The sequence below is a fragment of the Tachypleus tridentatus genome, chromosome 13, assembly GCF_004210375.1.
Source record: "Tachypleus tridentatus isolate NWPU-2018 chromosome 13, ASM421037v1, whole genome shotgun sequence".
NCBI lineage: Eukaryota > Metazoa > Arthropoda > Merostomata > Xiphosura > Limulidae > Tachypleus > Tachypleus tridentatus.
The window spans coordinates 237,219,459-237,246,211 of record NC_134837.1 but is presented as its reverse complement, the minus strand read 5'-3'; the positions used below and the strand labels follow the sequence as shown (position 1 = coordinate 237,246,211).

The 26,753-nt window shown below is 32.4% G+C and overlaps 1 protein-coding gene across 7 annotated transcripts in view; it reads right to left on the bottom strand.

Annotated features, from left to right (window-relative positions):
* Window positions 1–26,753, bottom strand: part of LOC143237395 (endoplasmic reticulum membrane sensor NFE2L1-like) — a 71,694-nt gene that overhangs the window by 40,388 nt on the left and 4,553 nt on the right. For 4 of the 7 annotated variants that reach the window (XM_076476604.1, XM_076476606.1, XM_076476605.1 and 1 more), the window contains exons 2-3: window positions 16,348–16,445; window positions 11,364–11,420 (exon numbers count right to left, since the gene is read on the bottom strand). In XM_076476604.1, the coding sequence (XP_076332719.1) occupies window positions 11,364–11,420; window positions 16,348–16,359 (69 nt within the window). In that variant the 5' untranslated portion in view covers window positions 16,360–16,445. Of the gene's footprint in view, window positions 1–494; window positions 2,224–11,363; window positions 11,421–16,347; window positions 16,446–26,753 lie in introns of those variants that run through there. The other 3 variants (XR_013020050.1, XR_013020049.1, XM_076476603.1) reach the window with 1 other exon arrangement.

Sequence of the window (26,753 nt, the reverse complement as noted above, 5' to 3'; positions counted from 1 at the left end):
TTTAGGTATAAACCCCCACAACTCCTGCCAGAGTTCCACTTGCCTGTTAACATTTACCTTTTCATTTCTTTGGTAATAACCTTTCATTATATAATTGCTTTTGTAACACTGTATACAAGCAGTAATAGCATTTTCATATTTATCAGAGGATATTTACTAGAAATATTTATTTAAGGTCATAATAAAGGAACCACTACAAATTTCAGGTAATTTTTTGTCCCTGTGTACTAAAGTTATACTTGAAATGAGTGTCACTTTGGACCAAACAGAACCTTCATCTATAAACTGTTTCGATAATCCTATGGTGGGGTTATTTGCTATATGTGTATTTGAAGACTTATTTGAGATACAGAATAACTGATAAGAATTCTTAAATTGACTATAATAATCAACCAATAACCTTTTCAATACAATAACAGATAACAATAGAATTTTAACAAGTTTTTACATTTCTACTATTTAACATACAAAAAAGAAGAAAATTGGAACAGTACCTCTGCTGTTAATTCTGTTCCAGACAATTCTAATCCAACTTGATTTTCTGTCGTATCAACACAAAGCAAACCATTTGACTGATGTTCAGCAACTGGATCCACATTTGCCATAGGCCTATTTCTAGTTACCTCAATTGCCTCCTGTGATTCAGATTGTATAACACTCATATTTTCACTATGAATTGCATTAGAATTGCTTGAAGTGGTTGATGACTGCAAATTTTCAGGTTCAAGATTCTCTGTATTTGCTATAAACGTAATTACAACATTTTGAAAATCTTGGAACCTACAATATCTGCCAAGAGCATTCAGATCCATTAACATCGAAGCTGTATCAATGCTGTGAAGATCCACTGCTTTTGGATGAATATATCCAAACATACCATTATTCAAGTTGTGGAAATGAGACTGGGTGTATGCTGAGCTTTGTCCAAGAAAAATTTCATGTACTTCTGGTCCAGTGTTCATCAAGTGCAAATATGACTCTGGATTTAACCGAAGAAGGCTGACAACCAGAGCCAGCTGTAAAAGCTCTGAATTCATTATCTTTTTGTACCCAATCATTTTACTTTGATGAAAGTGAAACAAGTTTCTTGAATAATACTATGTAGAATTTATATTATACACCTCTACATGCTCATTCAGTTATTAGTTGTGTATCTTAAATGAAAATTATAAGTAACAGAATCTCAGTCTACAATTTTACTGCTGTTGAAAACTAGCTCTCATAAGAAGCTAAATTTAATTGAAAAATACTAAACGTCAACACTAAAGTATTTCATGCTATTCAGTATGAAATATCTGTAGCTGGTAATATCAGATCTTAACTTTCTGCAAGTGAAACTTCAAAATCATAGAATTTATAATATCATATTCTGCTCATTACAACTTAATATAAATCATTAAATCACACATACACATGCCTCACTAGCTATGTTCAGCACTTAAATTTTAAATGTAGACCCCTTTTAAAATCAAGACTTGTATGCGCTGTTCTTAATACTAATATTAATAGTATATTAAGTATTACCCAATTTTATGATGTTAATACTTGCTTAGTTGTAGTACTATTACTTAATTACAAGTTGCTGACCGCATTAGGAAAATATGCATTTATGTTTACTACTGAATTAAAGCTGTTATAATTCTTAGTCGATACTGCCACGGTTACAGTTGCACATTACAGCGTTTTGTCCGAATATCGGTATTACACATATACTGCTGGCTCAAAATGATGAAAATTGACGCTCGATTCACACTTCGACCACGTTAAGCCTAGTGTCAACTACCTATTGTTAATACACCGTCATATTTTGCCGTTACTTCGATTCTTCTGCATATGTAGCGTTAAACATAATTAACCCCAGCAAAAGTGCAGAAATAACTGTTCAAGTTTCCATCTTAACCACCAAAACTACACTTAAGTTTGTGAGTATAAATGTTGATAGAATTGTTGCGTCACCTCACTCTTTGCGATTTTCCTCGGATTACCGGTACTTCAATAATTTCTTGTTTAATACTATCACTAAGTTATGATTTGCTGCCTTTCGATAGCTAATGTATAATATTCCGAAGTTTACTTTAGTTGTCAATAAGTATTAACTTAATTATGCAAAATATTCTAAAGAGTGCTTCATAAACACATTTTCTATGAAACTTCTTTGTTCTCGTATGCCCAAACTATATTACAAATAAAGAAAATGTACAAATGAATCACCACATTCACTGCGCATGCTCGCAGTTCATGACGTGTACTTCCTTTTTTAGCACATAAAACCTTTTTCACAGCAGGTTTTTATCTCTAATTGGACTATTTGTGTGCGCAATGATTTCTTAAGGTTCTGCAATATATAAATGTTTTAACATACAGTATCTTGTAAATGACTATTGCTGTGAAATATTTAGTTTTCTGTTTTTATAATCGAAATGCGTAGCAAAAATGCAACAAGTTTTAATATCACGATGATGTATAATATATTCATGTTCGTCTATAGAATATTAAATAATTTTTTGCATTGCACTAATTTTTACTGTAAGTTTTAAAGTTCTGGAAAATGGGAATTAGAAAAATCCTAATTTCCACAGTAAGTGTTTCTGCTTTGCATAAATTCAACTTATTTAATTAATTTTTGAAGAAAACTAAACATTTTCTACAGCAACATTTTAAGTACTGAAGTTAAAAAATATTTTTAAAAAATGATGTATATCTACAATTCAAAACAAATGTGCACATGATTTACATTATTTTCAATAGATCATCTTTAAAAGAAAACAATGAACAAACATTTGAAATATGCTAAACATGAAAATTGTTTTCACCCACAGTTATCTTTAACAGATACTTGTGACAACCCAAGAAGGGAAAATATGTGTAGACAGCCAGCTTTGATATGGAGTATCTTTACATTAATGTGTGCACGTTTTTTTTAGATGTATCAACAATTATAATAAAATTTGAAAATATGCATATAATTTTGAAAATCTTTTCAATTAAATCTACGTTATATGTCTCTACTGCAATATTAAATATTTGGATTATTTTACCATTCAGTCTAGACTTTATTGTCATAGAAAAGGAAAATTTCTATAATAAAATTCTTCAATGAAAATATACGTAAGGATATTTTTGTATGCAAGCAAGTTCAAGTTATGGATACTCAAATATATTATAAAACACATGGGTGATATAAAACAATTAGATGATAATCTAATAACTAGCGATATATTTATAATCATCATTTTATTTTTACAACTTTCTTATAAGCCAGATAGCTAGCATAACATGTCTGAATTATGCCTTTAAATTAGCAGTTATAAACATGTTTTTATTAATGTGAAGGTTACCCACATTGTTCATTATTGGTTTCTATCTATATTTTTATAATCATTCTAGTTTAATATATATTCTATTTATATATATATCTATATATAATTTGACCACAATTCTCAAAAATTTAAATTTTTCTACTCATAGAACATTTAAATAATTTGGATTGTAAGCACTTAATAACATTTGAATATTTTAATTCATATAAACTGCTACTAAACTGTTAATGGGTGAAAAAAAAAAAGAAAAGAGGTTAATGAATAATAATTCACAGTGTTTCTACAATCTCAATATTTCAGTTATTTTGATTTCTTTGCAAGATATAATTTTGAAAACAAAAGATAATATACGAAGCATTATTCAAATCTCACAGACAGTTAAAAATTTGACTAGCACATATATAAAGAGCAAGACAATTAATATGTGCAAAGCTGAGACTAGTGACAAAACATAACATGTTGACATGCTTCAATATATTTCAAAACAATAACTCAGCAAATAAATTACTAGTTATACTAACATTTTCCAAAAAATTAAATCTGTGGTAATTAAAATGTAAAATTAAGTCATTCAAGTCTCTTTTTTAATCTGCTATATTACAGTTCTAAAAGAAATAACTCTTACTGACACCCACTAAAATTACACTTTTAAAACACTGCATTCAAAATTACATTTGTGCAACACACAATGGCAATTTTTAAAGATAAAAGTTTGATTTACTTATTTTTATAATTATGTGTAATTAATCTGGCAGCTAGTTTCATTTTGATATAGTGTGTAAAATAGTGTAGCTTAAACAACCATTGATTCAATCTCACATGATCGATAATATTAATGAAAAAGTGTGCAAGCATCTGAGTAAAACAAAGTTGTAAAAAATGCTTTAATGAAGCAATTATGCCTGAAATGTGTTATCTGTTGTACTGATGTCCTACAGGTAAGTTTCAAGTACACAGAATAAAAAGAAGATACATGAAAATGCTTTTAATGAGAATAAATTAAACTTGGATAACAAAAAAATGGAACTAAAGTATTTATTACACTATAGAAAAGAAAATTGTCTGAACTGGTCAGCTACTCTGTCAGTCATTTACTGTACCTGTTGCAGCATAAATGTTTACAAAAGACAATGACTGGGAAAGAAATAATGGTATTTCACATTGCTATAGTGTGATATCCTGCAGTCCTAAATAACCTATATCAGTGATGATTTTCTTTTCATTTTCATCCAACATATTCAAGGGAAACAAACTATTAAGTCACACAAACTTGTCCAAATCTTCATATCTACTTTCAACTTGAGTACATTTTGCACTCAAGGTTCCCTCTTAATTTTTTGAATCCATGTACAAAATAAACTTTTTAATGTGCATTAGTATCAAAGCAATGTGCAGTTGTACGTTACCAGTTTTACTTCAGAGAGGGGGATATCTTTAGACTATCAACCATATTGGATCATTAAGCCACTTTGTAATACTGCTAGTTGGTTATTTGGGCTTTAAGCCTAATAACAGCCAGTGTCATTAAGGCTATCAATGTGTTAAGACTTCTCACCATTACTGAGGATGAGTGCAGCTGGAATAATGAAGTGTGAGATACTTTAATGGCTGTAGTTTGGCTGTGCAGCTTCGAGGGAATATTGCTCACACTTCATGAGAGTGATGATACAGAAATATATTCAAACAACTAGAAGCTTTTATAGTGACACTGCAGCAGATATTATTTTTGTAAGATAGAGGATTAGCTCAGGTTTATAACCTTTCTAACTTGTTTTCTAAGAATGCTAACTAACTAAATACAGTTAACCTGCACAAAATTGTTTGCATGAAGAATACAATTGCAGTAAGTATGTAGGTTGATTTAAAGGTTACTAATAGGCAACTTGGAATACCTACCACAAGCAGTGGTATTATTAAAACAGCTTCTAATTCAAATGAGAAAGATACATAGCTTCAAGACATCACTCCAGAAAATTCATTATGTAGCACTCCACAGAATGACACTCAAAGCTGAAATTTGTTTGAAGTACAAAAATACAGGATACTGTAACAGGGCCTGTAAGCAACTGCAATCTACTGGAAGATGACAGACAGGTCAAAGTAAAGAGATTGAAAGATGTTGCTGTTGTGTTCTGGGAAGGATATTATACCTTAAACCAAGATAATCAATACATTTCCAGAAAAATAAGTTCAGAAAACCTTTCTGGAAATCTTACAATGAGATGGAGATGGAAGCAGAAGAACAGTACTGGTGCCAGTGATAGTCCAACAGGAAAACAAGCTGACAAAAGTCAGCTAGAATTAAGAAACAACTACTAGGATATTCACTGACAGGCTAGTAAAGTTACAGTAGGAAATTATGTCTTTTGCATGTTTTCCTTGACACTACAGCCAATTATTTTGGGTTATGTAGGTAAGACTAAGAATAAAAACTGCATTCAAAAACACAGTTAAAGTGGACTGGAGCATACAGCAGATAATGACAAATACACACCAAGAGAAATTAAATGATAAAGTTACAATTCAATGTTTCTCTAATTGTAATGTTTGAATACTGAACATTTCTTCCAGTAATCTTATAATAAAATATAATAGAGTTTAATTAATGATTAAAACTATATGATGTTTTTCTTTAAGTTTCTGAAATCTACATGCTATTAACTACATATTTCTTATGGGTTTCTCATGGAGCAGATTGCTAAATATATGTTTTTAATATGTATGATAACTATGATAAGTAGAATAAATACTTTAGATTTCAAACCTTTTTCTTCAAAATTCAAAAAGAAATGATTCACATGAACACAAGTAATTTTCACTGAAACATGAAGATAATCATGTGGGAGAGGTTATGTAAACATTTATTTGGTAACTAACATGAGTCAGGGCATGTGTGTTAAAAGTAGTTTCGAGGTCTTTACTCCATTTGCTTTCCACTGGGCCCAGGCCTTATTTGCATAAAAAGCAAATGGCAATGAAGGGAATACGTCTAGATTATAGGTTAAGCTTTGTTGGAAGTTTTCATGAAAATGACAAGTACTGGTCAAGCAATAAAGCCTGGGGACTGAAAAGTTCACAGGTGTAAGAAACACATCTTTTATGGACAATAAAGGACATAATAACATACGAAGCCTGTAGAAGTGTCACTTGTTCAAAGTATTTTTTAAAATTATGTGTCTAGAAGTAAGTTTAAAGAAGGGAAAAAATATGGTTGTAACTAGACAGTTAAAGCTTTCTTTGAAATCTACACATTCTGACCAATGACATTTATCTGACTTGATATTTTCAAACCAGTCTTTTGCTATTTACAATCAAATTGTTGATTCTTCTGGCATTCCCAGTTCCTGATGAAAGATCATTATGATAAGAGACAATATTCCCCAAACTTTCTTTCTCTTTGGCAAAACTCTGGTTTTGCATCCAATTTCATGATTCCCAGTGCTAGCTTTACATTCAAAATGGCAGAATCCAAAAATGAGAGTTACTAGCTGATTTGTCTGACAGGGCCTCACTGCACTGACATTTACCCTAATCCTGAGATTTTCCAGGGCTGGGTAACCCCTATTAATCATGAACTAGCAAGCCAACACCAAAACAATCCCATGTACTAGCACCAGCACCTGAGAAATTAGAAGACCTAGCACCAATGGAAGAATTATGCCTGTAAGCAGCTCAATGGCCAAGGGTAAAACCCAAATGTCAGTGAAGGAGTTAAGAAAACCTTCTCAATATTGGTGGTTGCCAATGAACTGTCTAATTAGTGAGTGTTTAAATACTTTGAAGAGGCCTCATCAGATGTGCACTCTCCTTTGGCTGGACAACTACATCCAAAAACCACAAAAAACGTATTGAGATGAAGTATTCTTGAGGATTGACTTGTCTCCTGGGTGGTCTTTCAGAACTGAGAAAATGCCAATGACCATCAGCCATGAAGATTACTGATCATTACCATCACAACTGGCAAGTGACTATACAGAGTACACTGACATGCCAGGTATCACTTTCATTTCTGGCAACACATTTCTTATAGCAAGAAAACCTAATGTGAATGAGTAGGTATTTATTTTAAGAGCATGTGAGCCACCTATGACCAAATGATCCCACAAATTATCTGAGTAGTGGATGAGAACTAACCTTCCAACATTCTCACCTACCATCATACAACTAATATTGCAGCAGATCCCAGTGCTGGTCCTTGTACAGGGTGTTCGGAAAGTCACTGTGCACTTATATATCTATTAACAGACATGTTTCAATATACAATACAGGAGGTAAATATGAATGACAATTATAAACAATGTTGAAAGTGACCCCCGTTGGCATCAATACAGGCTTGGGTCCTTCTTATTTTGTTTCTAAACACCGCTATCAGTTGCTGGCTTGAAATAGACTGAATAGACATATGATTACAAAACTGCACAGTGACTTTATGAGCACCATGTATAACACTATGTAACACAAATTTTGTTCCATTATTTCCTTCAAATTTTGCTTTTGTGACCTGGATAATGAAATTTTTAGAAATTAACCTATTTTCTATATAAAATGGACAAATTTGCAAATTTTCATTTACATAAGGTGTGAATAAAACAACACATGAATCAAGATTTACATGTATTTATACTAAAGTTAAATAAAAATATTTAGAAGTGAGTAGTTTTTCGAGATTTGCAGCTGTGATGTAAATAACTTTCACATATCAGCCCCCAAATATAGTCTCCCATCATGTTTTCCTTATACGTTCATTGGTAGCGGCTTTCAAAGTCCAGTATATCTTGGTGAAAGATCTTGCTTTGCTCCTATGAGTATGTTCCCATGTTCTCCTTCAATTTATCAAGATAGGCATCAAGGATATGGACTTTCAAGGACATCCTGCAGCCTATTTTGCCATAGTTCTCACCAGAGCTTCAACCAGTTCCACATAATTTTCGGCCTTGTGATTACCCAAGAAGCCCCGAACCACTGCAACAAAGCTGTCCCAAGCTCTTTTTTTCTTCCTACACATCTTCTTGGGGAATTCTGTGCACTCCAGGATCTTCTTTATTTGTGGTCCAACGAAGACACCGGCTTTGACCGTTGCCTCAGACAACTTAGAGAAGAAGTCTCGAAGGTACTTGAAGGCTACAGACTTCTTATCAAGAGCTGTGACAAATTGTTTCATAAGAACCAATTTTATGTGCAATGGTGGGAATAACACCTTCTGGAGGTCCATTAGTGACTCACACATAACATTGTGCCTCCCCACAGAGAACTCGGTCCGTTGTGGCCAGTGCTTCCTGTTGTAGTGTGCTGATATGTCCCTGCTGTCCCAAAGCCAAAGATAATAGGGAAACTTGGTAAAGCCTCCTTGGAGACCCATCAAGAATGCCACCATTTTGAAGTGATGAATAACCTCCCAGCTATACTCATCATACTTCAAAGCAGATGCTGTCACAGAGTACTTTTTCGCTCTTGTCTTGATAAACTGGCCATATACATAGTAGAATGCATCTGAAGAATGCTTGTAGCTTCTTGATGCCATCTCTGATAAAATCAGATAGGTCTATGTGTTCACTTAGGCAGCTATAATTAAACTGAAGTGGTGATTGGTGAGCCCCTGTATATATATTACTATGGAAAGTTTTTGAAAATTCTTGTAAGTTCTATAACATTCTAGAAAGTTCTTGAAAATTATTGTAAGTTCGAAAAATTCTGTATCAGCTACTCAGCACTGAATCTACCTGGAATGTTCTGGAAAATGGGTAAATTTGAAAATTTCATTACCCAGGCCACAAAAGCAAAGTTTGAAGAGAAAAATTGATCTTTTACATTTACTTTAAACATAAGCAATTGGAAAATAACACTTTCTGCCCAGGAACAAGAAAATGTAAAATTTTGTTACACAGTGTAATCAAAAGAGAACTGGCCATATCAAAGGGACACTCCACCCTCCAGATTGGAAGAGAAAGTCTACCAGCTACATGTAGAGCTAATACAGACTAGTAGAGCCTATGTCCAGCTATGATATAATTTGTGCCACTACTTCTTTAGTTATATATCATACATGCTATTGGTTAAGTGTTTGCAGTTTGTGTATAGCCTTTTTTATCATTAATTTATTGGTGTAAATTTTATATATTTCTTACAATTTAGTTAAAGTATGTTAGGTGTATCTATACATTTTTTGTCCCTGTTCTTCTTTGGTTTGGTTCATTCATGTTTTTATTATTCTTAATTTATAAATGTGTTTAGTTATATATAGTTGTCTTGCTCAATTTGAAAGAGTATTTCTTGTAGTCTTTTGCATTGTAATGTTTCATTATATTTTTGTTTAAAAGATCTGTATTAAAGTGTGTATTTTTCTTTACTATTACAGGTTTGAATTTATGTCTTAATGTATGTTTTGTAGATTGTATGTTGTCAGTTATTATTCAAGGGTTTGTGTTGTACTACAGTGTTATATATTGAAATTTGAATTTACTTTGTATAAACTTGGAATTATGGTTTATGTTATAGGTTTCAACTTTGTATATTTGAATCATCATGTACTATAAATATAGATTCTTCATTAAAAGGGAACCCCAGTGTGATAGTGTTAAGTTTATGCACTTACAATACCAAAATCCAGAGTTGGATTCCCCATGGTGGATACAGAAAACAGCCCAATGTGACTTTGCTCTAAAATAAACAAAATAACACGTCATTAAAAGGTATTTTAATATTTTTCAACACACAGTATCATTGTTAGTGTTTATCTTGTAAGATGTAATCATTAATTGTGTTTCTTCATTAATAGGTTGAGCTGCCTGAGTGGTTTGAAAGTGTTGATGTGGATCAGAAAAATTCAATGTACTCCTTGATCTTTGTACACATATAGATTTTTTTGGTTTTAAATTAAATTTAATTCTTGGCTTGAAGACAAGCCTGAAATAAGAAGGGGAGGAAAAGTGTGGCATATAAGTATACTATGGATTTTTTATGTTCTTATTTTAAAATAATTTTTCATAATTTAGTTCAATAATAATTCTGAAATGTGCAGTTTTTACATAAGATGTGATAAAGAATGTTGTAAGTTACTTCAATTCCAGTTAACTTTGTTCTTTGTTATTCTCTAGAGATAACATTTAGTCTGTCTATTAGGGGTATGGCTTTAAAGTTGCAGCTTGTGTGTGGATTACATGGATGTTAAAAGCAGTGTTCTCCAATGGCTGTTGAGGTGATGTCTGAAGGTTATAATCTCCATTATCTTTGAATAAGAATGGCCAATCATGTGAGTAGCACTAGTCACTCTGGGTTAGTTAGACATTACCAAATTAAGTAAGTAACATCAGGTTTGGTCAGTTTGGTATATGATCTGGATAAACACAATCTCAGGAGAAAACAGTTCATGAAACACTAAAAGTGACTGTCCAGCATTGTAAATAAGTATAAACACTGCATTTGTGTTATTAGATAGAGAATGTTTATTTTACACTGTGTCCTCCACTCTATTCTCATGAACTCATTCTCATCAAAATGCTGTAATATAAAGCACACATATCAATATACTTATTAATATGTGAAAAAGAAATATAAAAGACATTTTATAAAGAAATAATACATTATTTTCAGGATTCAAAACATACATTGTTTAATAACTTGAACAAATTATAATAAAAATATACAAAAGTCATTTAGCTAGCAAACAACATACAAGAACAGTACATTTGAGTTTTGGTTATGTATTTATTCAAGAGAGATGAACAAAATCTCGACAATTGACACAAGAAACCACATTGTATTTTTTTAATAAAAAAACATGACTCAAAATTAAAACAACTTAAGTCACATGATTTATCAACAACTCAAGCACACTCATAAATAAAAGAGAGATCCGGTTCTTCTCTACACATTTCACTCTAGTTCAGCATAGCCAACTGTACATGACAAAGGTCAACTTCATCTAAAAGTAAATACAGCTGCTGAAATTCTTTTACCTTCAAATGAAATGTTATAAAATCAGACTTTTATCAAAAACTTTTCTAAACAATAAATATCTATAAATAAGTCCCAGCATAGCTTCACCTGCATTTTACCAGAAAGACTCTGAATATTTGAATCAGCCACTGAAGCAGGAAAAATCTAGGATATGAAAGAATAAGAAGTAATTCACATAATGAAGAAAGCTAGTACAAATTAAGTTTCTTTCTTGATACAACAGTTTCATGACTAGAAATACAAATAAAGAGGTTCTAAGGACAAGACAGAAAAAAACCTTGCATTAAAATTAGAGAATAACAAAAAGACTACATATGGCTCTAAGTATGATGGAGGAATTTAAAGTACAATGGAATTCACACTACTGGCCAAAAAAATTTAATCTACAATAAATATATCTTGTAATAAACATTTTGACATTCTAGGCAAGATCAGTTTTACCTGAAGATACATCACAAGTCACATTCATTCTTTTACAACTGGTATTCTCACATGACATGAAATGGTTGGAATCCACTTTCTGTCCAAAGTGACACAAAGTTTAAGCATAACAAATAATAGGGTATACATTTCAAGTGATGTAATAGCTGTGTTTTGAGCACATAACAAATTTGGCAATGACTGTTGTCCATTGAACTGATATTCAGTTTTAAATTCTAAGAATTGTACAGATTAATTTGCTTTAGGAAGCACATGGAGCAAAATATGAAAGAGGAGCATAGCTTAGACCATTTTCGTCAGTTTCACTGTCATCTGAAGAGGAATCATTATGTGCATGGCATTTGGATTAAAATTTCTGTTAGTAACATTTGAATCAAATCATACTGTTTCAAACCTTTTTCAACCTGACAAAATGATACTGTTTTTGTTTAGGCTTAACGTGAGTTACAATTTAGATCATTTTATAGTGTGAGTATTGAATTTAGTTACTTTTAGAAGCAGCAGTTTACAATAAATTTGTTTACATAATTGTTTATGATTCATTTGTTGTGTAGGTTACTAGTAATGAATTGGTAATTGTTATATTATTGTTACATTACTAAAACCTTTTGAGTTTTTTGTTTTAATTTTTTTATTGCATTATATCATCTAATAATATGTGGAAAATTCTAGGCCTGTATTGGGGCATAAATATGAATCCAGAATGCAGTCCAATAGATACAGATGTAGACTGTAAGTTTAGCAGCAAAGAGCACATCATTGCAATGTTTAAAATGAAATTATCACAGATTTTATTATAATAAAATTGTTCTCAATCCAAACTAGCCATTTTTACATATATATGAATAAATGTATTGTTTTACACTTTATGTTTTCCATTTCTTCATTCTAGTTAAACCAACTTTGGAAGTACTTTGAAATATGCCATCAATCTATTATAAGTAAATAATTCCATTAGCCAGAGCTTCAGTAAATGGTGAAAGTCCTTTAGTTTCACAGATGGCACATTAACTACCAATAGCTCCTAGAAAGAAGAAAGATATGTCCTAGTACATAAAAAGTTTCCACAAATGAGTTGCAGAGCTGAAAGCTGATGGTTTGTAACATAACACAAAGACAATTAGACCAGTAAGGTACTGACAAAATGGCACAATATGTTGCAGACACCAAGAATGTTAAAAAATGACTTAGTAAACAGCATATGAAATATGATACTCAGATAACTGCACTTGCTGCTCATATTGCAGCAAAAGTTCCAGTGCCAAAAAAAAAAGAAAGAAGGTGAACTATGAGATATGCAAAAAGGTGTTGAAATGAAGTCTTGACACTTGAAAATAATGGAAATGTTTTACAGGACAGCCTACTATGTAGCCAGAAATGAAAACCCAATTACAGACATCCTGAAGCTAACTGAATTGCAGATAAACAATGGCATTTCAATGCACAGAATCTACTACAATGAATTAAGCATATAGAATACTGAAACTGTAGATACTCTATATGATGAATTATAACAAAAATATATGCTACTTGCTTCTTTTCCTTGGTGACTGATAGTAACACAGGTAGAACTTACATATTTCCAAGCTGGTGTCTATGCCTAAAACTTGTGATTACAAATAATGCTAAGTCTAAGAGTTTTCAGAAAGCATTGAACTTATTCTTTCAAGATTTTGTTTTGTAAGTGAATTTAAATCCATGATGTTGAGCTTTATATAAAATGATGCAAATGTAAATTTTGGGATTAGTCATGATGCAAGCTGGCAGCAAATGCATCTTGGCTTTTTCAGTTACAATGCATGGTTCATAGGTTTGAATTGATCCTGAAGGAAGTCTTAAGTTTCATATATAAGTACAGTAGTTGTCATCCTGACATTTAGAGAAGTAAATGAGATAATGAGAAATAAGATATTAATCCTTTACGCCAGTGTAATTAAATAGATAAAGTTATGAACATTGATCTTTCCATGCTTCTGAATAAATAGTGAAGTATAATTATGAAAATAGAAAATATTTTTGAGGACAATGGAAAAGATGGTAAAGACATGGTAACAGTGGATGGGCTTCTTAGAAAACTTTGAGTTTTACTTTATTTTATATATATGTATCTATTTTGAAGTTTTTGGAGAAAGCAGAAAAAGTATTGTTTTTTTCAATGAAATGACATAACTATGCCCAATGTTTTGATCAAAGCAGAAAGTGTACATAGATCATGTTTCTTTCCATTTAAGATGAAGGCCCTATGGAAAGTGAGTTCTGAAATATATATCAGCATGGAGAGTTGAAGAGACAATAACTAAACATTTTGAAAGATACAGCAGGTCTGACAAATTATAAAAATTACATTTTTATTATTCATTAACAATGATTTCAACAAGTACTTTTTAAGTGACCAAAACAAGGTAAGTTTTATTGAAACAGAATGGCTGACCAAGAGTGATGGTCCATCCAGAATCTTCACATTTTTGGTACAGAAAAAAGGCCAATATCTCAATATTCATTCAGAATTGCAGTTGGGATGTCCTAGGATGTCCTACAACAGTGGAAAATGGTGAAGACAAACACATACCTGGCATCTGTTTGATGGCACTCATTCACTTTCACTGTGGCAGGATATAAGCCAAGATAATACTGATAGAGAAAACTTCAAAATATTCTAAAAGCACTCTAACTTTGCATGTCCAAAATTATCAGATATTTTAGAAGCTAGAGTCTTCTAAAGAAGGAAAAATTATGTGTAGCAAGAGAAGGAAACATGAGAGCTTTGAAAACTAGAACCTCTGTGTTTTAGAGATGCAAAAGAGAAGTCTGAATCTATCCAACAAAGGAGTAGATAAAAAGAAACAACATATTAATACAATACCAAGAAAGGGTCAATATTGACTTTTAAAGTTTGACCAGCAACCCAAATGAGCAGACTTCCACAGAAGGAATACTACAGCAGAGACTGCTGCCAAAGGAGAGTTATGAAGAGCCAACTGTTCATTAGTAACAGAAATGCAGACTCAATGAGTACATCCTCCATTCAAAAGCATTCAGAACCATGTTGAAAACATATGAGGCTTTGGTTACTCTGAAAGGAAGGGCTCTGAACTAAAAAAAACATCATGAGTGAAATCAAGAAAGTAATGGGTGGCTGGATGAACTGGAGTGTAGAGAAAAGCCCCTGACCAATGACCTAAGCCATTCAAAACCTATGAGAGCTCACCTACTTTAGAGTGAAGAATCATTCCATCTTGAACAAGAGATGACAAAATTGGTTCAATGATGAAATACTTATCATGGACCATCAATCTTCCATCTTTTTGGAACTAAGAAAAAGGAAGTGAGTGTATTCACTGCCTAGAGTGAATACACAGCTGAAAACAAATATATACCAGAACCTACCATCTGATGTACAGTGATGATAACATAACATTAGAGTACTTGCAGTCACCACTAACATAGAATAAGACAATTCCTATTAAGTAGTGTTTGGACCTAGGAAGATTTCAGAAACTTAAATAAGATAATTTATAACCAAACCATGAAATTAATTATTTTAGTATATTTAATGAGAGATAAAATATGTGATGAGAAAATTTATCTGAATTATTTCAGTTTCAAATATAGATATAATGCAAAAGGTCCTTTGCACTTACAAAAATAACACACCTAAATAGTGCAATGCTGAGGAAAAGAATGAGCTGTTAATTTGCACAAAGTGTTCAAGTGGAATACTATGGAAGAAGGTTTTGTTGCCCTTCTACTGGTGGAGTGATATAATTTGATGGTGATTGCAACATAGACTAGCACAATACACATTACTATGTGCAAGAGTGTTAACTCTTTCAAAGGTTTGCTATATGGACAAGGGAATTTTGTCAATGACATTAAAGCACCAGCTAGTTGTTCTGTGAAAAAGTGAGTACCACCAAATGAATGTATCTGTTTTACACATCAGCAGCTGACAAGATCATTTTTTCACACAGGTGTATCTGTGTTAGATACTAGTAGCTGAGATGATTTACACTGAGTATTACTGCATCAAAGACCTGTAACCAATATTTTGTCTTGCATGTAGCTATTTTTAACACACATGGGTGATATAACTATGGCTGACAATAGATGTAATTGTTCTAAACACTAGTGGCTTATATAAAGTTTATTTACTAATAACTGTTTCAAACATTAGTGATTAATATGGTCTGCTTTAATTGTAGTTGTTTTAATCACTGTTAGCTAACATAGCCTTTTCAAAACAGGTAATTGGCAACATTTTTTGAAAATTTATACATTTGTTTGATACACTGTTAGCCAAATATTTGTCATACATTAAATGTAGCTATCTCAAACAATGGAAGCTGGTTGTTGTTGTTTTTTCATGTAGGTGTGAAACTGATAGTTATTGTGACTATCAGCATATTAATGATAAAAAAAATGACATAAAACCTATTCTTTGTTTTTACAAAAAAATTCAAATACATCTTTTTAATAATTCATATTTATTTGCAAATTGTAATTCTAAAATGGTTAAAACTAGTTTAATTTTATACCTTTCACTCACTACAGAGAGAGAGAGAGAGAGGAACAAGTGTATATTGAATTTTTTCTGCAGGTTTAAAAAGGAAAATCAGAATATGAAACTTACCTTCTGCAACATTTCTCTTCTGGCTTCAGAACTTTTATTTGACAGGCACAAAATAAATCTATAGAATTATTCCTCTTAACTACACCACTTTTTGGAACCTAATATATATAAAAATACACACGTCTTAACAAAAGAAAATAAAGAGACAAAACAATATGTGTACAGTACAAAAAACTTTAGCACTTTATGATTTGTAGAAAATGTATGCAATGTAAATGTTTTCCTAAAGAACTCCACATAATGTACTATAATCTAAACTGGCTACATAATCAGAAATAATGTGAATACAAACTACACTAAAACAGTAATCAGTGACATGGGAAAAATATAAGGTGTTCAAGCAATTGCAAAAAACATTAACAAAAAAAACTTCACTCAATTAACTAGTAGACTGCTTTTCAGTAAATTTGGTTTAGAAAACATTTAAAATTTTGTACTGTATCATAGATACAATTTTCCCATTGATTGATTTTCAATGCTAGGTATGGGCAATATGTGGAAATTCTGACTTGGAACATAGATACATTCACTGTTAATTTAATTTAATAAAACTAAATAAAGTTGTACTACACAAATAATTTGTTATATTTTAAGTGTAAAAGTTCCTTTTCATTGGATATATACCTTACTTCCATAAAAATATGATATGATTAGTATTCTTGAAAGCAGAAGACTAGATAAGGGTGTATAAGTTTTTTATTAATTTTTGTCACAGGGGAAAAGAAATGCTTGATAAAAAAATCTGCTTTCCTTCATCCCACAACACAAAAGTGTAGAATATAACTTTTACAATTTAGTTTTTATTTAACAGTGAACATAGCCAATTAGCAATTAATAAACATTCTGGCTTAATAAAATAAAAAAAAAAAAACATAGTGACAACCGAATTGTTTTCTCTGTTTTTATGAATTTAAACCTATAACGTTTATTCATCATAATATTTAGACTGAATTATTTTGCAGTACTAGCACAACCATATTGCATGAAGATGTAAAATATTTTCTAAAGTTAATAAAATAAAATATATAAATGTGTTTTTAAAGTGTGTCTGATTGATAAAATGTGAAATATTGAAACATGAATTTTTTTGTTATATTCCCTGTCTGCCAGTTGTATAAATATTTTACAGTGCAAAATTAATAACCTTATTTGAATTGTTTTCATACATACAAAGACTTATATACAAAATACAGTACACCCAAATAGCATGCAAAAATGTAATCAGTGTTGTTAGTTGGGTGGTGCTTTGGTTATGGTTAACATAAAAACGTTTATTCAACGTTCACATTTGGTTTGTACCATACAGTTACATTATGAAAGTTCATTCAATGCCATTGGCTCCATAAACCTTGTTTTGCATCTTAAGTCTTTGTGTATATTTGTTCAGTATTCCATAGTCTTTAACATTTAGTCACTATGATTTTATAGTACAGGATAAAGAATACCCCATGCATGAACTGATAAAGAAATCACGGTTTACATCAATGGTGTTATGGATGAAAATTATGACAACTTAAAATTTTTTAAACTTTTTATAATATTAGATATATTCTTTCAAGAGTTAAAAGTCAAATTTTACTGGACTTATGCAGTACTGTAAACAAAAATAACAATGCTGAATTAAATAGATTTATTTCTGGACTGTGAATTAAAGCAATAGGTATATTTCTGTACATAATTTGTTTTAAGATGTAAAGGTACACATTTTAAAATGTTTTTGTGTATGTCCTACACTTCTGCAGTTCAGAATTTAAGTAATTATCAATAAATCTACCCATAATATTTATCTTGAGGTATAATAAATGTCTTGAAAAAAGAAATATATTTTTAATGGGTAAAACTTGATGTTCCTGGGACATTGGGCAATGTGATTTCTACATCTCATTACACATACATATAACACAGTACTCTTTTATGTTTTTCAAATTCTTCAAAACATTTTTTAAAATTTTGTTTACTTATTGATAATGATGTAGTACCAAATTTATAAGTGAAGTGTTCTTACAATCTTCCTTACCACCCCTTTTACTTAAAAAAAATAACTAATTATCAAACTAGTTCTTTAATATGGCTGCTGTGTTTGTTAATTAATTAGAAACTCAGAACTTGATCCAAATTCATATGTACAAAAAAGTGAAATGGGAAAGAATCTGTGCATTGGATATATGGAAGCAGTGATCCCCCTGCATATGAATATAAGAGAAGAGTTAACATTCCCTTGCTTATTGATTCATCACTAACATACACAGCACAACATATACAGAATATAACATTCCACTTAAGTGGTACTTGCTGCACATTGAAATGGTGCATGCGTGTACAAACATTTTAAAGATAGAATTTTATTAATATAACTACATGTACTTAAGCATGAGTTGAAAAGCAAATTTAATAAATAGTGAAGATTGATGAAGATCACCTGAAGTTGTGAATCCTTGAACACATTACAGACATTTATACTAATAATGTGATGGGATTACATATGAAAAGAACTTTAATATAACAAGTAGTTACAACAATAAATAAATAAAAAAATGCAAGAAACTTTGTCCATCAAGATTTCTAAACAAAAGCTGGATTCTAATGTATGATCAACTGAAATCTTTCTAAGTTTACTACAAAAACAAAAACTTGGTAGAATGGAAAATGAGGATGAGGAAGTATATATCTCTGAAGGAATGTAACAGTGGTGTTTAATTTTACACAAACAAAATTTTATTTATATGAATTCTATATTCTTCATCTAAAACTTTCTCCTAGGCCAGCCAAATGTAATATTACACCATCTATAGCTGCCATGGTCAATTTGGTAAAGATCCTATTTCACAGAGTATTTCAGTCAATGATACAAAACCCTTTTTATTCAAGGGTTGTGTATAAATTGAGTAATTAAAATTCCAAACAGTATCTCATTCTTAAAAGATATAAAAAATAAAAATAGTTGTAGAATATGCACTTACATAAAACACACGTACCAATTTTAGAAATTCCCAGAAAATGATATTTCTTATTTAGTTTACAATTAATATGTTTTAGTTAATATCAAATAACAGTACTTTAAGAAAAAAGGTTTATTTATGTATGTGTGGCTATTAAAACTTTAATGTAATTTATAATTCAAAATTTTAAGGGTGACATACATAAATGTTAGATGCAATTAAATGTGTAGTTTTGTACAAAGATAAAAACAGAGCATATTTAAACTGACATTCTTAACAGACATACCTACATGTATAGTACAAGTATTTACTAAGTAAAAGATGCTGTATTAATATGTTTACTAATTACCTGGCATCCAGATATTTGTAGTCTGGAAAGTTGTTTTTTTTCTAAACTTATTAGCATTTACTGAGCAAAGTTTGACATATTTTTGGCATATTTCCAATTTTATAACTTGGCATACTTCAGAAAACTGTTTAAACAAAGTCATTCTATGTGTGAGAAATGGGGTACACAATTAATAATTACCATGACCTGATCTTTGTGGTTCTTATAAACTTATGCACTCATTTCTATTTATTGTAGATGCTTTGCAAATATGAAAAATATAAATAAGTTATTAATGGAGAATTTCACAACTGGATACCATTTTTCTTAAACACAAGGTATACCTCTTAATACATGAACATAAACAACAAGTATGTTATTTGCTATCATTTAGAATAAAATTTATTAAATAATCTAATGTGAAAGAAATTAAAATTTCTTAATTCATAATTATTTATAGCAAAAAAATTCTTTCACTGTCAATACTGTAACACCTAAAAAGTTTAAATAATTAGGGCCAAGTATATAATACTCAAACCATCTTGTAAATAAACTAGAATAAAAATATTTCTTAACTGTATTAAAATCAGAATTTAAGACATATTGGGCTCTTATTCTGTCCTATATTTGCTACAAGTCTTCAACTCACAGCTTGTCAATTCTCATGTTAAAAACACCTATCCATTATCAAAGCAAATCTCTTTTTCAAGGATGGAATGAAAAGTAAAATTATTAAATTGCAAAAGAAGGAATCTAGTTAAAACAAAATAAAGTCCAATTTTTGGATTACAAACTTAAATAGAATCACAAAGGTCAATGGTCTTTGAAAATTTAAAAACATAACTGAAGTGGACATGTCACCATCACCAGTGATGTTGTCCAATGTCAAGGGTGAATCCATGGTAAAATTATGTCTAAAATGGTGCTGTCACTTACAGTTGTAATGATGGCATGACAGTAAAATGTGGGTTATTGTGACTCGAGTGTCACACAGACCACTCATTGGTGCATCAGTCCCAGATAAAAGAAAATGATGAGTTAAAAAATGTTGACCAATATGCAGCCTAGTTAGGACAACTTCCTCCTTCTGCTCCTTATAGAAGCAAGATAGTCAAAGTTCAATAGAAAGTTTTATCTGGATAAACTTATCACATTACTCACTCTAAGTCAACTGCCAACTAGAACAAAGCCGAGCACTGAACATTGGACCATAGTCCATATATGTACAAGCATGGTTGTGATAGCACCAGAGCACAGACTTAGCTGTGGTGTCGGCAAGCTCATTCCCGAGAATACCAACATGGGCTGGTGTCCAGAAGAACTGGATAAAAAAATAAACAAGCCAGTCAGATTTGAATATCGATGAGAAGAGGGTGAGTATCTGAAGTATCTGCCTTTTTCAGATGACTCAAAGAAAAGTCATATTTGGGGATAGTAATAAGCCAGGGTGAACTGGGCTGACCAATAGAGACAGCAACATCATCCAAGGACAGATCCAATTCAACCAACTGCAACTAGAAAAAAAGGTCAAGATGGATAATAGCAGACCATTTATTCTGAAAAAACATTGCCCACTGAAGAAGGGAAATACAATCCTAGGTGAGCTACTATGGTAAAGACTGAAGTTTTGCTGCATACAGTAAAGACAGTTGCAAATGGCAGAGGTGTAGAGGAGGTTCATGAGACTCAGTGAACAAACTCTGAACTGGAGAAGTGTGGAAAGCCTCTGCACAGAGCCAAAGCTCCTAAATGGTGATCAGGGTCCAACATCTTCTAGTCCAGTTTATGATTGAATGAGGGCACAATATATTTTTAGCATAGAACACTGACCAGTTCCCCAAGAGGTGGAAGAGTGGACATAGAGGATGTTCAGTGTCCTTGTACACTTGATACGTAGCAGCTTGATGTGTGGAATATACAGTCAAATATGAGCCCCAAGAACTTTGCCTCAGGGACCATGGGAAGCACAACTTCTCTGAGATGGAGTTCAGAATTAAGGTGTATTCCCCATTGGTGGTAAAAGTGTATGCAAAAGGTTTTAGAGCAAGAAAAAGTAAAACTATTTGCTGTGGTCCATTTCAATAAACAATCAAGGGTATTCTGTAGTTGCTGCTCAATAATTGACAAAAGATGTGAAAGTTGTCAACATACAGACCACTTGCAACTGTAGGGGGGAGTTGTCCACTGATGGCATTAATCTTTATAATGAAGTGTGACACTCTAGACACAGCCCTAAGGGACTTCAATTCCTGTGAGAAAGAATGGGAAAGTGTAGAGTCACACAGACTTAGAATTGCTGGTCCATAAAATATGTTTTATAAAATGTATGTTGGTAGATGAAGATTCCAGGGCATGAATGAATAATTGTTCTGCATCTCAGGACTAAAGAAGAAGATGGATCTGAGAAACACCAAAAGTCAGAGTCAAAGGAAGTGGATCTGGGGAGCCACTTGCAGGAATAGTGGGAATAGAGACAGGTGTTGATATTGACTTGTCAACTCTCTTAACCACAGAGGACAAAAGCTTTTTCACATGGTTTGAAAACAACTCTGTCAGAAACAATGGAGAGATCTATCTGCACGTCCACTGTAACAGTGGAATGTAGTGTAGCAGCATACATCCAAAATGGAGTTGCAGACAGTAACTTCCAAGCATCAGGGTAAGAAATGTTGTTAACCATTTTGATACAATGTACCTCTTTTTGCTCCACCTACCTAGGGCTAGAATGAATGTAAGAGGGGTGAGAGTAACTACAATTAGCACAATGAGGGTCCATTTCACACTTGTGGGCATCATGGTCCTTGCCACTGCAACAAGCACAAGTCAAGAAACAACGACAGGATGTCTTTGAGTGTCTGAACCACTGACATTGGAAATATGTGAGAGGGTTCTGAATATATAGCCACACCTTGCAATTTAGATAGCCCATGCTGATGGTGACTGATTGACATGGTGATGTAAACATCAAAATTAGGACACTGGTCAACATCACAATTCCATCTTTGTGAGTAGAAATATGCCTTAGAAACTCCTTTGGTGCAGAAACCAATGAGGATCTTCAACTTGGGGATATTCTTCAAATCCCTCTCAAGTATAACTTCTCATAATTAATTCAAAGTAGCATGGAGAATAACTTCAATGGGTATATCCCCAATGGCCTTCAAATGCAAAAAGAGTTCAATCTATTTTGGAGTAGATGTTTCCACCAAGATGTCCACAGAACAAAGCTTTTTGTTAACTTAAGAAAGCCAGCAAGCCACTCTAGTCCCTTCTGAATAAAAAAGGGAAGCATGTGCCCTAATGATTTGTTTGATAAAGAATGTAAAATCAGAAAATCAGATACAGTTGTTAAGTTGAAGATTGCTATTCAGATTCTTCAAGATGTGGTTATTTACGTATGGTCTGTTTTTTATTTTGAGTTGGGGCACCCCATCCACCAGGGAACCCTACAAGGGGAAGTGCTACAATGCCAAACAAGAGAGCAGACATTAAAAAAAGTCAATGCAAATCTACATCCAATGAAGCATAGGCTAGACAAAGAAACTACTGTTACCAACCTGGGAATGTAAAGGGAGAAATATCTCAGAGAGAAGAGGAATTCTAAATAGACAGGAGCATGAACTGTAAAAAGGAAGAGAACAAGCCAAGTAACAAAAACATCTCACATATGGGACAAAGAAAATGATTTAGATCAGAACTTGAAATCAAGTGAGAAATGGAAGAAAGAAATAGGATGTAAGCAAAAGATAGTTCAAAGAAAGGAAGGGTAAACATGGAGAACAACACTCAGGGCCCAATCAGGTAGACCTGCACAACAAGAAAGATGAAGGTGGCAAATGGAACAAAGGGTAGAGAAAAGCAGTATTAGGTAGAGTTCTCTGTAACCAGCAATAGTGAAAAGTGACAAACCTTGGGCAAACAGCCATGCAAAAATTCAGAAAAGTGGTGAATAGAAAGACAGAAATGGAAGAAAGTATGATGCAGCAAAGATTAATTATGGATTGTGTGCAATTTTCTTGGATGGACTAGGAAGGAGGAAGAAGGAATGGGAAAAGAAAGAAAGAAAACTACCTGTGAAGGTAGTCTGGAATGTTTCATAAGGAACTGGATAAGAACCACAAATGAAAGCCAGAGTGATGACATTGCCAGATGGTAGAAAGAGAAGTTAGGTTGAAGGTGTAGACAGCATAAAAGAGAAAGAAAAATCTAGAAATGGTTCAGCAGAAGAAATTATGGCTGAATCAGACAGTATGAAACTGGCAGAAGGACTTGACATGAAGTGCCCAAAATGAGGAAAACACACAAGGGAGGAGAATCATGGAGGGTAAGCATAGAGAAAAAGGTTGGACCAGTTCCGTCTAAACATATCCAAAAGTGGAACCAAGAGATAAGGAACCAGGGACTGAAAAAGAAGTATTGTGGTGTGACAAGTAGCAAAAGTAACAAGAAGAGAAGTGCCCAGATGAGAGCACTGCCACTGGAACACCAGAGGACTGAGGGACCACTCCAAAGGTAGTCTCTTGTCTGGCCTCAAAGGACAATCTGCAACAAGAATCAGAGCACCTGGAATATGACATATCCTAGATAAACAGAGATATGGAGTAAGAAAACAGGGATAATAAGAAATAGTGCCCCCTGACAGTTGATTTAGAAGACAACAGCAGAGTTGGCTGTATGGATCATCATGACAAATCTAGGAACCATCACAAGAAAATAATACAAAGTTCATCAATAATATTAAAAGTTCTAAGGTAGTGATATGAAAGAATGAATCATCATGAGACTACCAACATGAAAACATTTGAGAATCAAGATATGATCCCCTCATCTCTTCATGGAGGTATCTGAAAATGAATGGAGACCTGGAAGAGAAGAAGAAAGGGGAACACTTCACATGGTTGTGAGTATATCAAGTCACTAGGTGAAGTTTATGAGAAAGAAAGAGGGAAAATGATAGAAAACAAGGAATTTCAAGCAAGTGATCAGTGATCAGGCAGCTGTTGCAAAGGAGCATGATTCAAGGGTATAGAGGATTTCATGGAAGCTCAAATCCCCAAATGAGAGAACTTCCTGCACAGTGTTAAAAGGAGAGGTTAGGGGATGGGAAACTAACTCCTTTATGTCTCTCGAAATAACAGAAGAAGGCTGAACCCTTTAAGATGCAAAGTAAAAACACCTAAATCAATTAGAAACTAAATGGGTGAAAGACTGACTTGTCCAAGTTGACTAACCAACCCAGACACACCACCTCCTAATGGAGGAGAAGAGGAAAGCAATAATTTTTATTTTCATATGAATAATAAAGCTTAATTTTACTTGTATATTCCTATTATTCTTTCTTTGATGCAAATATTTTATTTATTTTCTGCTTAACATTTCTTGAATTTGTCACTTACTGCAAGTCTTAATACTTTACAGTCAGGAATTAAAAAGCTTGTATACTACACTCATTATTAAGTTGTAATCTGGTATTATAACAGAGAATTTAATTTTTGCAGAATTTATTGTAAATGTGTTTTTTTTTTCTGATATACTCTCTGGTTATTACAAAGTTTATAAATCACAATCATAAAAAGGCATTTTATAAGACTATGCAAAAGTTAAAGTAAGTTTGCTGACTTGTTTGAAGACAGAATATGTCAAGATGTGTCTTCATACTACTGGATGATAATGAGAGCCTCTTGAAAAGTGGATACTTTTCTTAGACTACTTTTTCACAAGACTGAAGATGTGGAACAAGTTAAACAGCTTAAAGAGGTGGCAAAAGAAGAAATAAAAGCAAGACTTTCCAAACATCTATGACTTAAAGTTATACTAAGAAGCTAAGTTTAACAGAAGGACATAAATTTAGTGAATTGCCTAAAGATGCTTGAAATTTGATGACATGTCTATTGGATTATATGTATGTCTGAGTCAGGTAATGATCAAATGCTATCATATAAGTACAAATGATATACATCCAATACAATAACAACTGCATAGACATCATTAGAACATAAAGGATATTGCAAGCCTGAAATTTAGTGTTTTTGTTGTCTTCAGTGGTGATGGTCAGAGGGAAGAAAAAATTATCAAGGTTCTGTATAATCTGCATTTAACATGCACTGATGACTTTTTTGTACTGAATATGAATTAATGTCTCTGTCCCTGGAGGCATTAGAGAACACCCTTGAATCTTAACACAATAGATGCGGCTTTTAATCAGTGATGTCGAGAAAACCCACTTGTAGAGAAATATGTATGTAAAAATGGCTTGTTTAGGTTGAGAAAATTTTTTTACGTAGAGGAGTGAACAACGTTTCAACCTTCTGACGATGACCGAAGAATGTTGAAACGTTGTTCACTCGTCTATGTAAAAAATTTTCTCAACCCAAAGGTGCTGTTTTTACATATATAGATCTGGCTTTTAGATGCTAGCATGGATAATGAAATAGACCTTAGGCTGCTTTCATCACTCAAACAGGAGTGTATCATTTCATGTACTGACATTTTTATAATGCTCCCTACCATTCATAAAAGGATTATGAAGCTCACACTAGGAAATTCGCACTGGGTAAAATGGTAGCATTTATTTACATGTTAAGATCATAGCTGAGAATCTGAGATTGTATTCCAGTACATTAAGCTTGAAATTAACACTTGGAATTTGTATTTTCACATGAAAATTGTGGATTTTTTTCAGCCATACCATAAGTTTGGAAAGAGAAATTACTGTTTTGTAAGACAAAATAAGTCCGTAGCTCTTTACATATTAATTCATACTATTAATCAAAGAGTTGTAGAATATTTCTCCAAAATAGCTGCACTTCTCTCCATTTTGATTAAAGCTAATAAGCACCTTGTATGGACACAACATCAATGTGAACACAATTTCCAAGCTTTAAGATTTTTTTCGTTCATACTAGATATTGGTGCCAGTGAATGTGGAAATGGAGCATTGTTTTCCAGATAAAAGATGGTATAAAGCTTGTAAATACACAACATCTCCCAAACAGTGATGACATGCAACAAAGAAGGAACTGCCTGCAGTTTTAATACTGGTTAGTGTTTGTTACCAGTACGTATATGACAGAAAATTCACCTTTTCTGAGAATCATGCATCTATGAAATGACTAATAAACTTCATTAACCCAGAATTT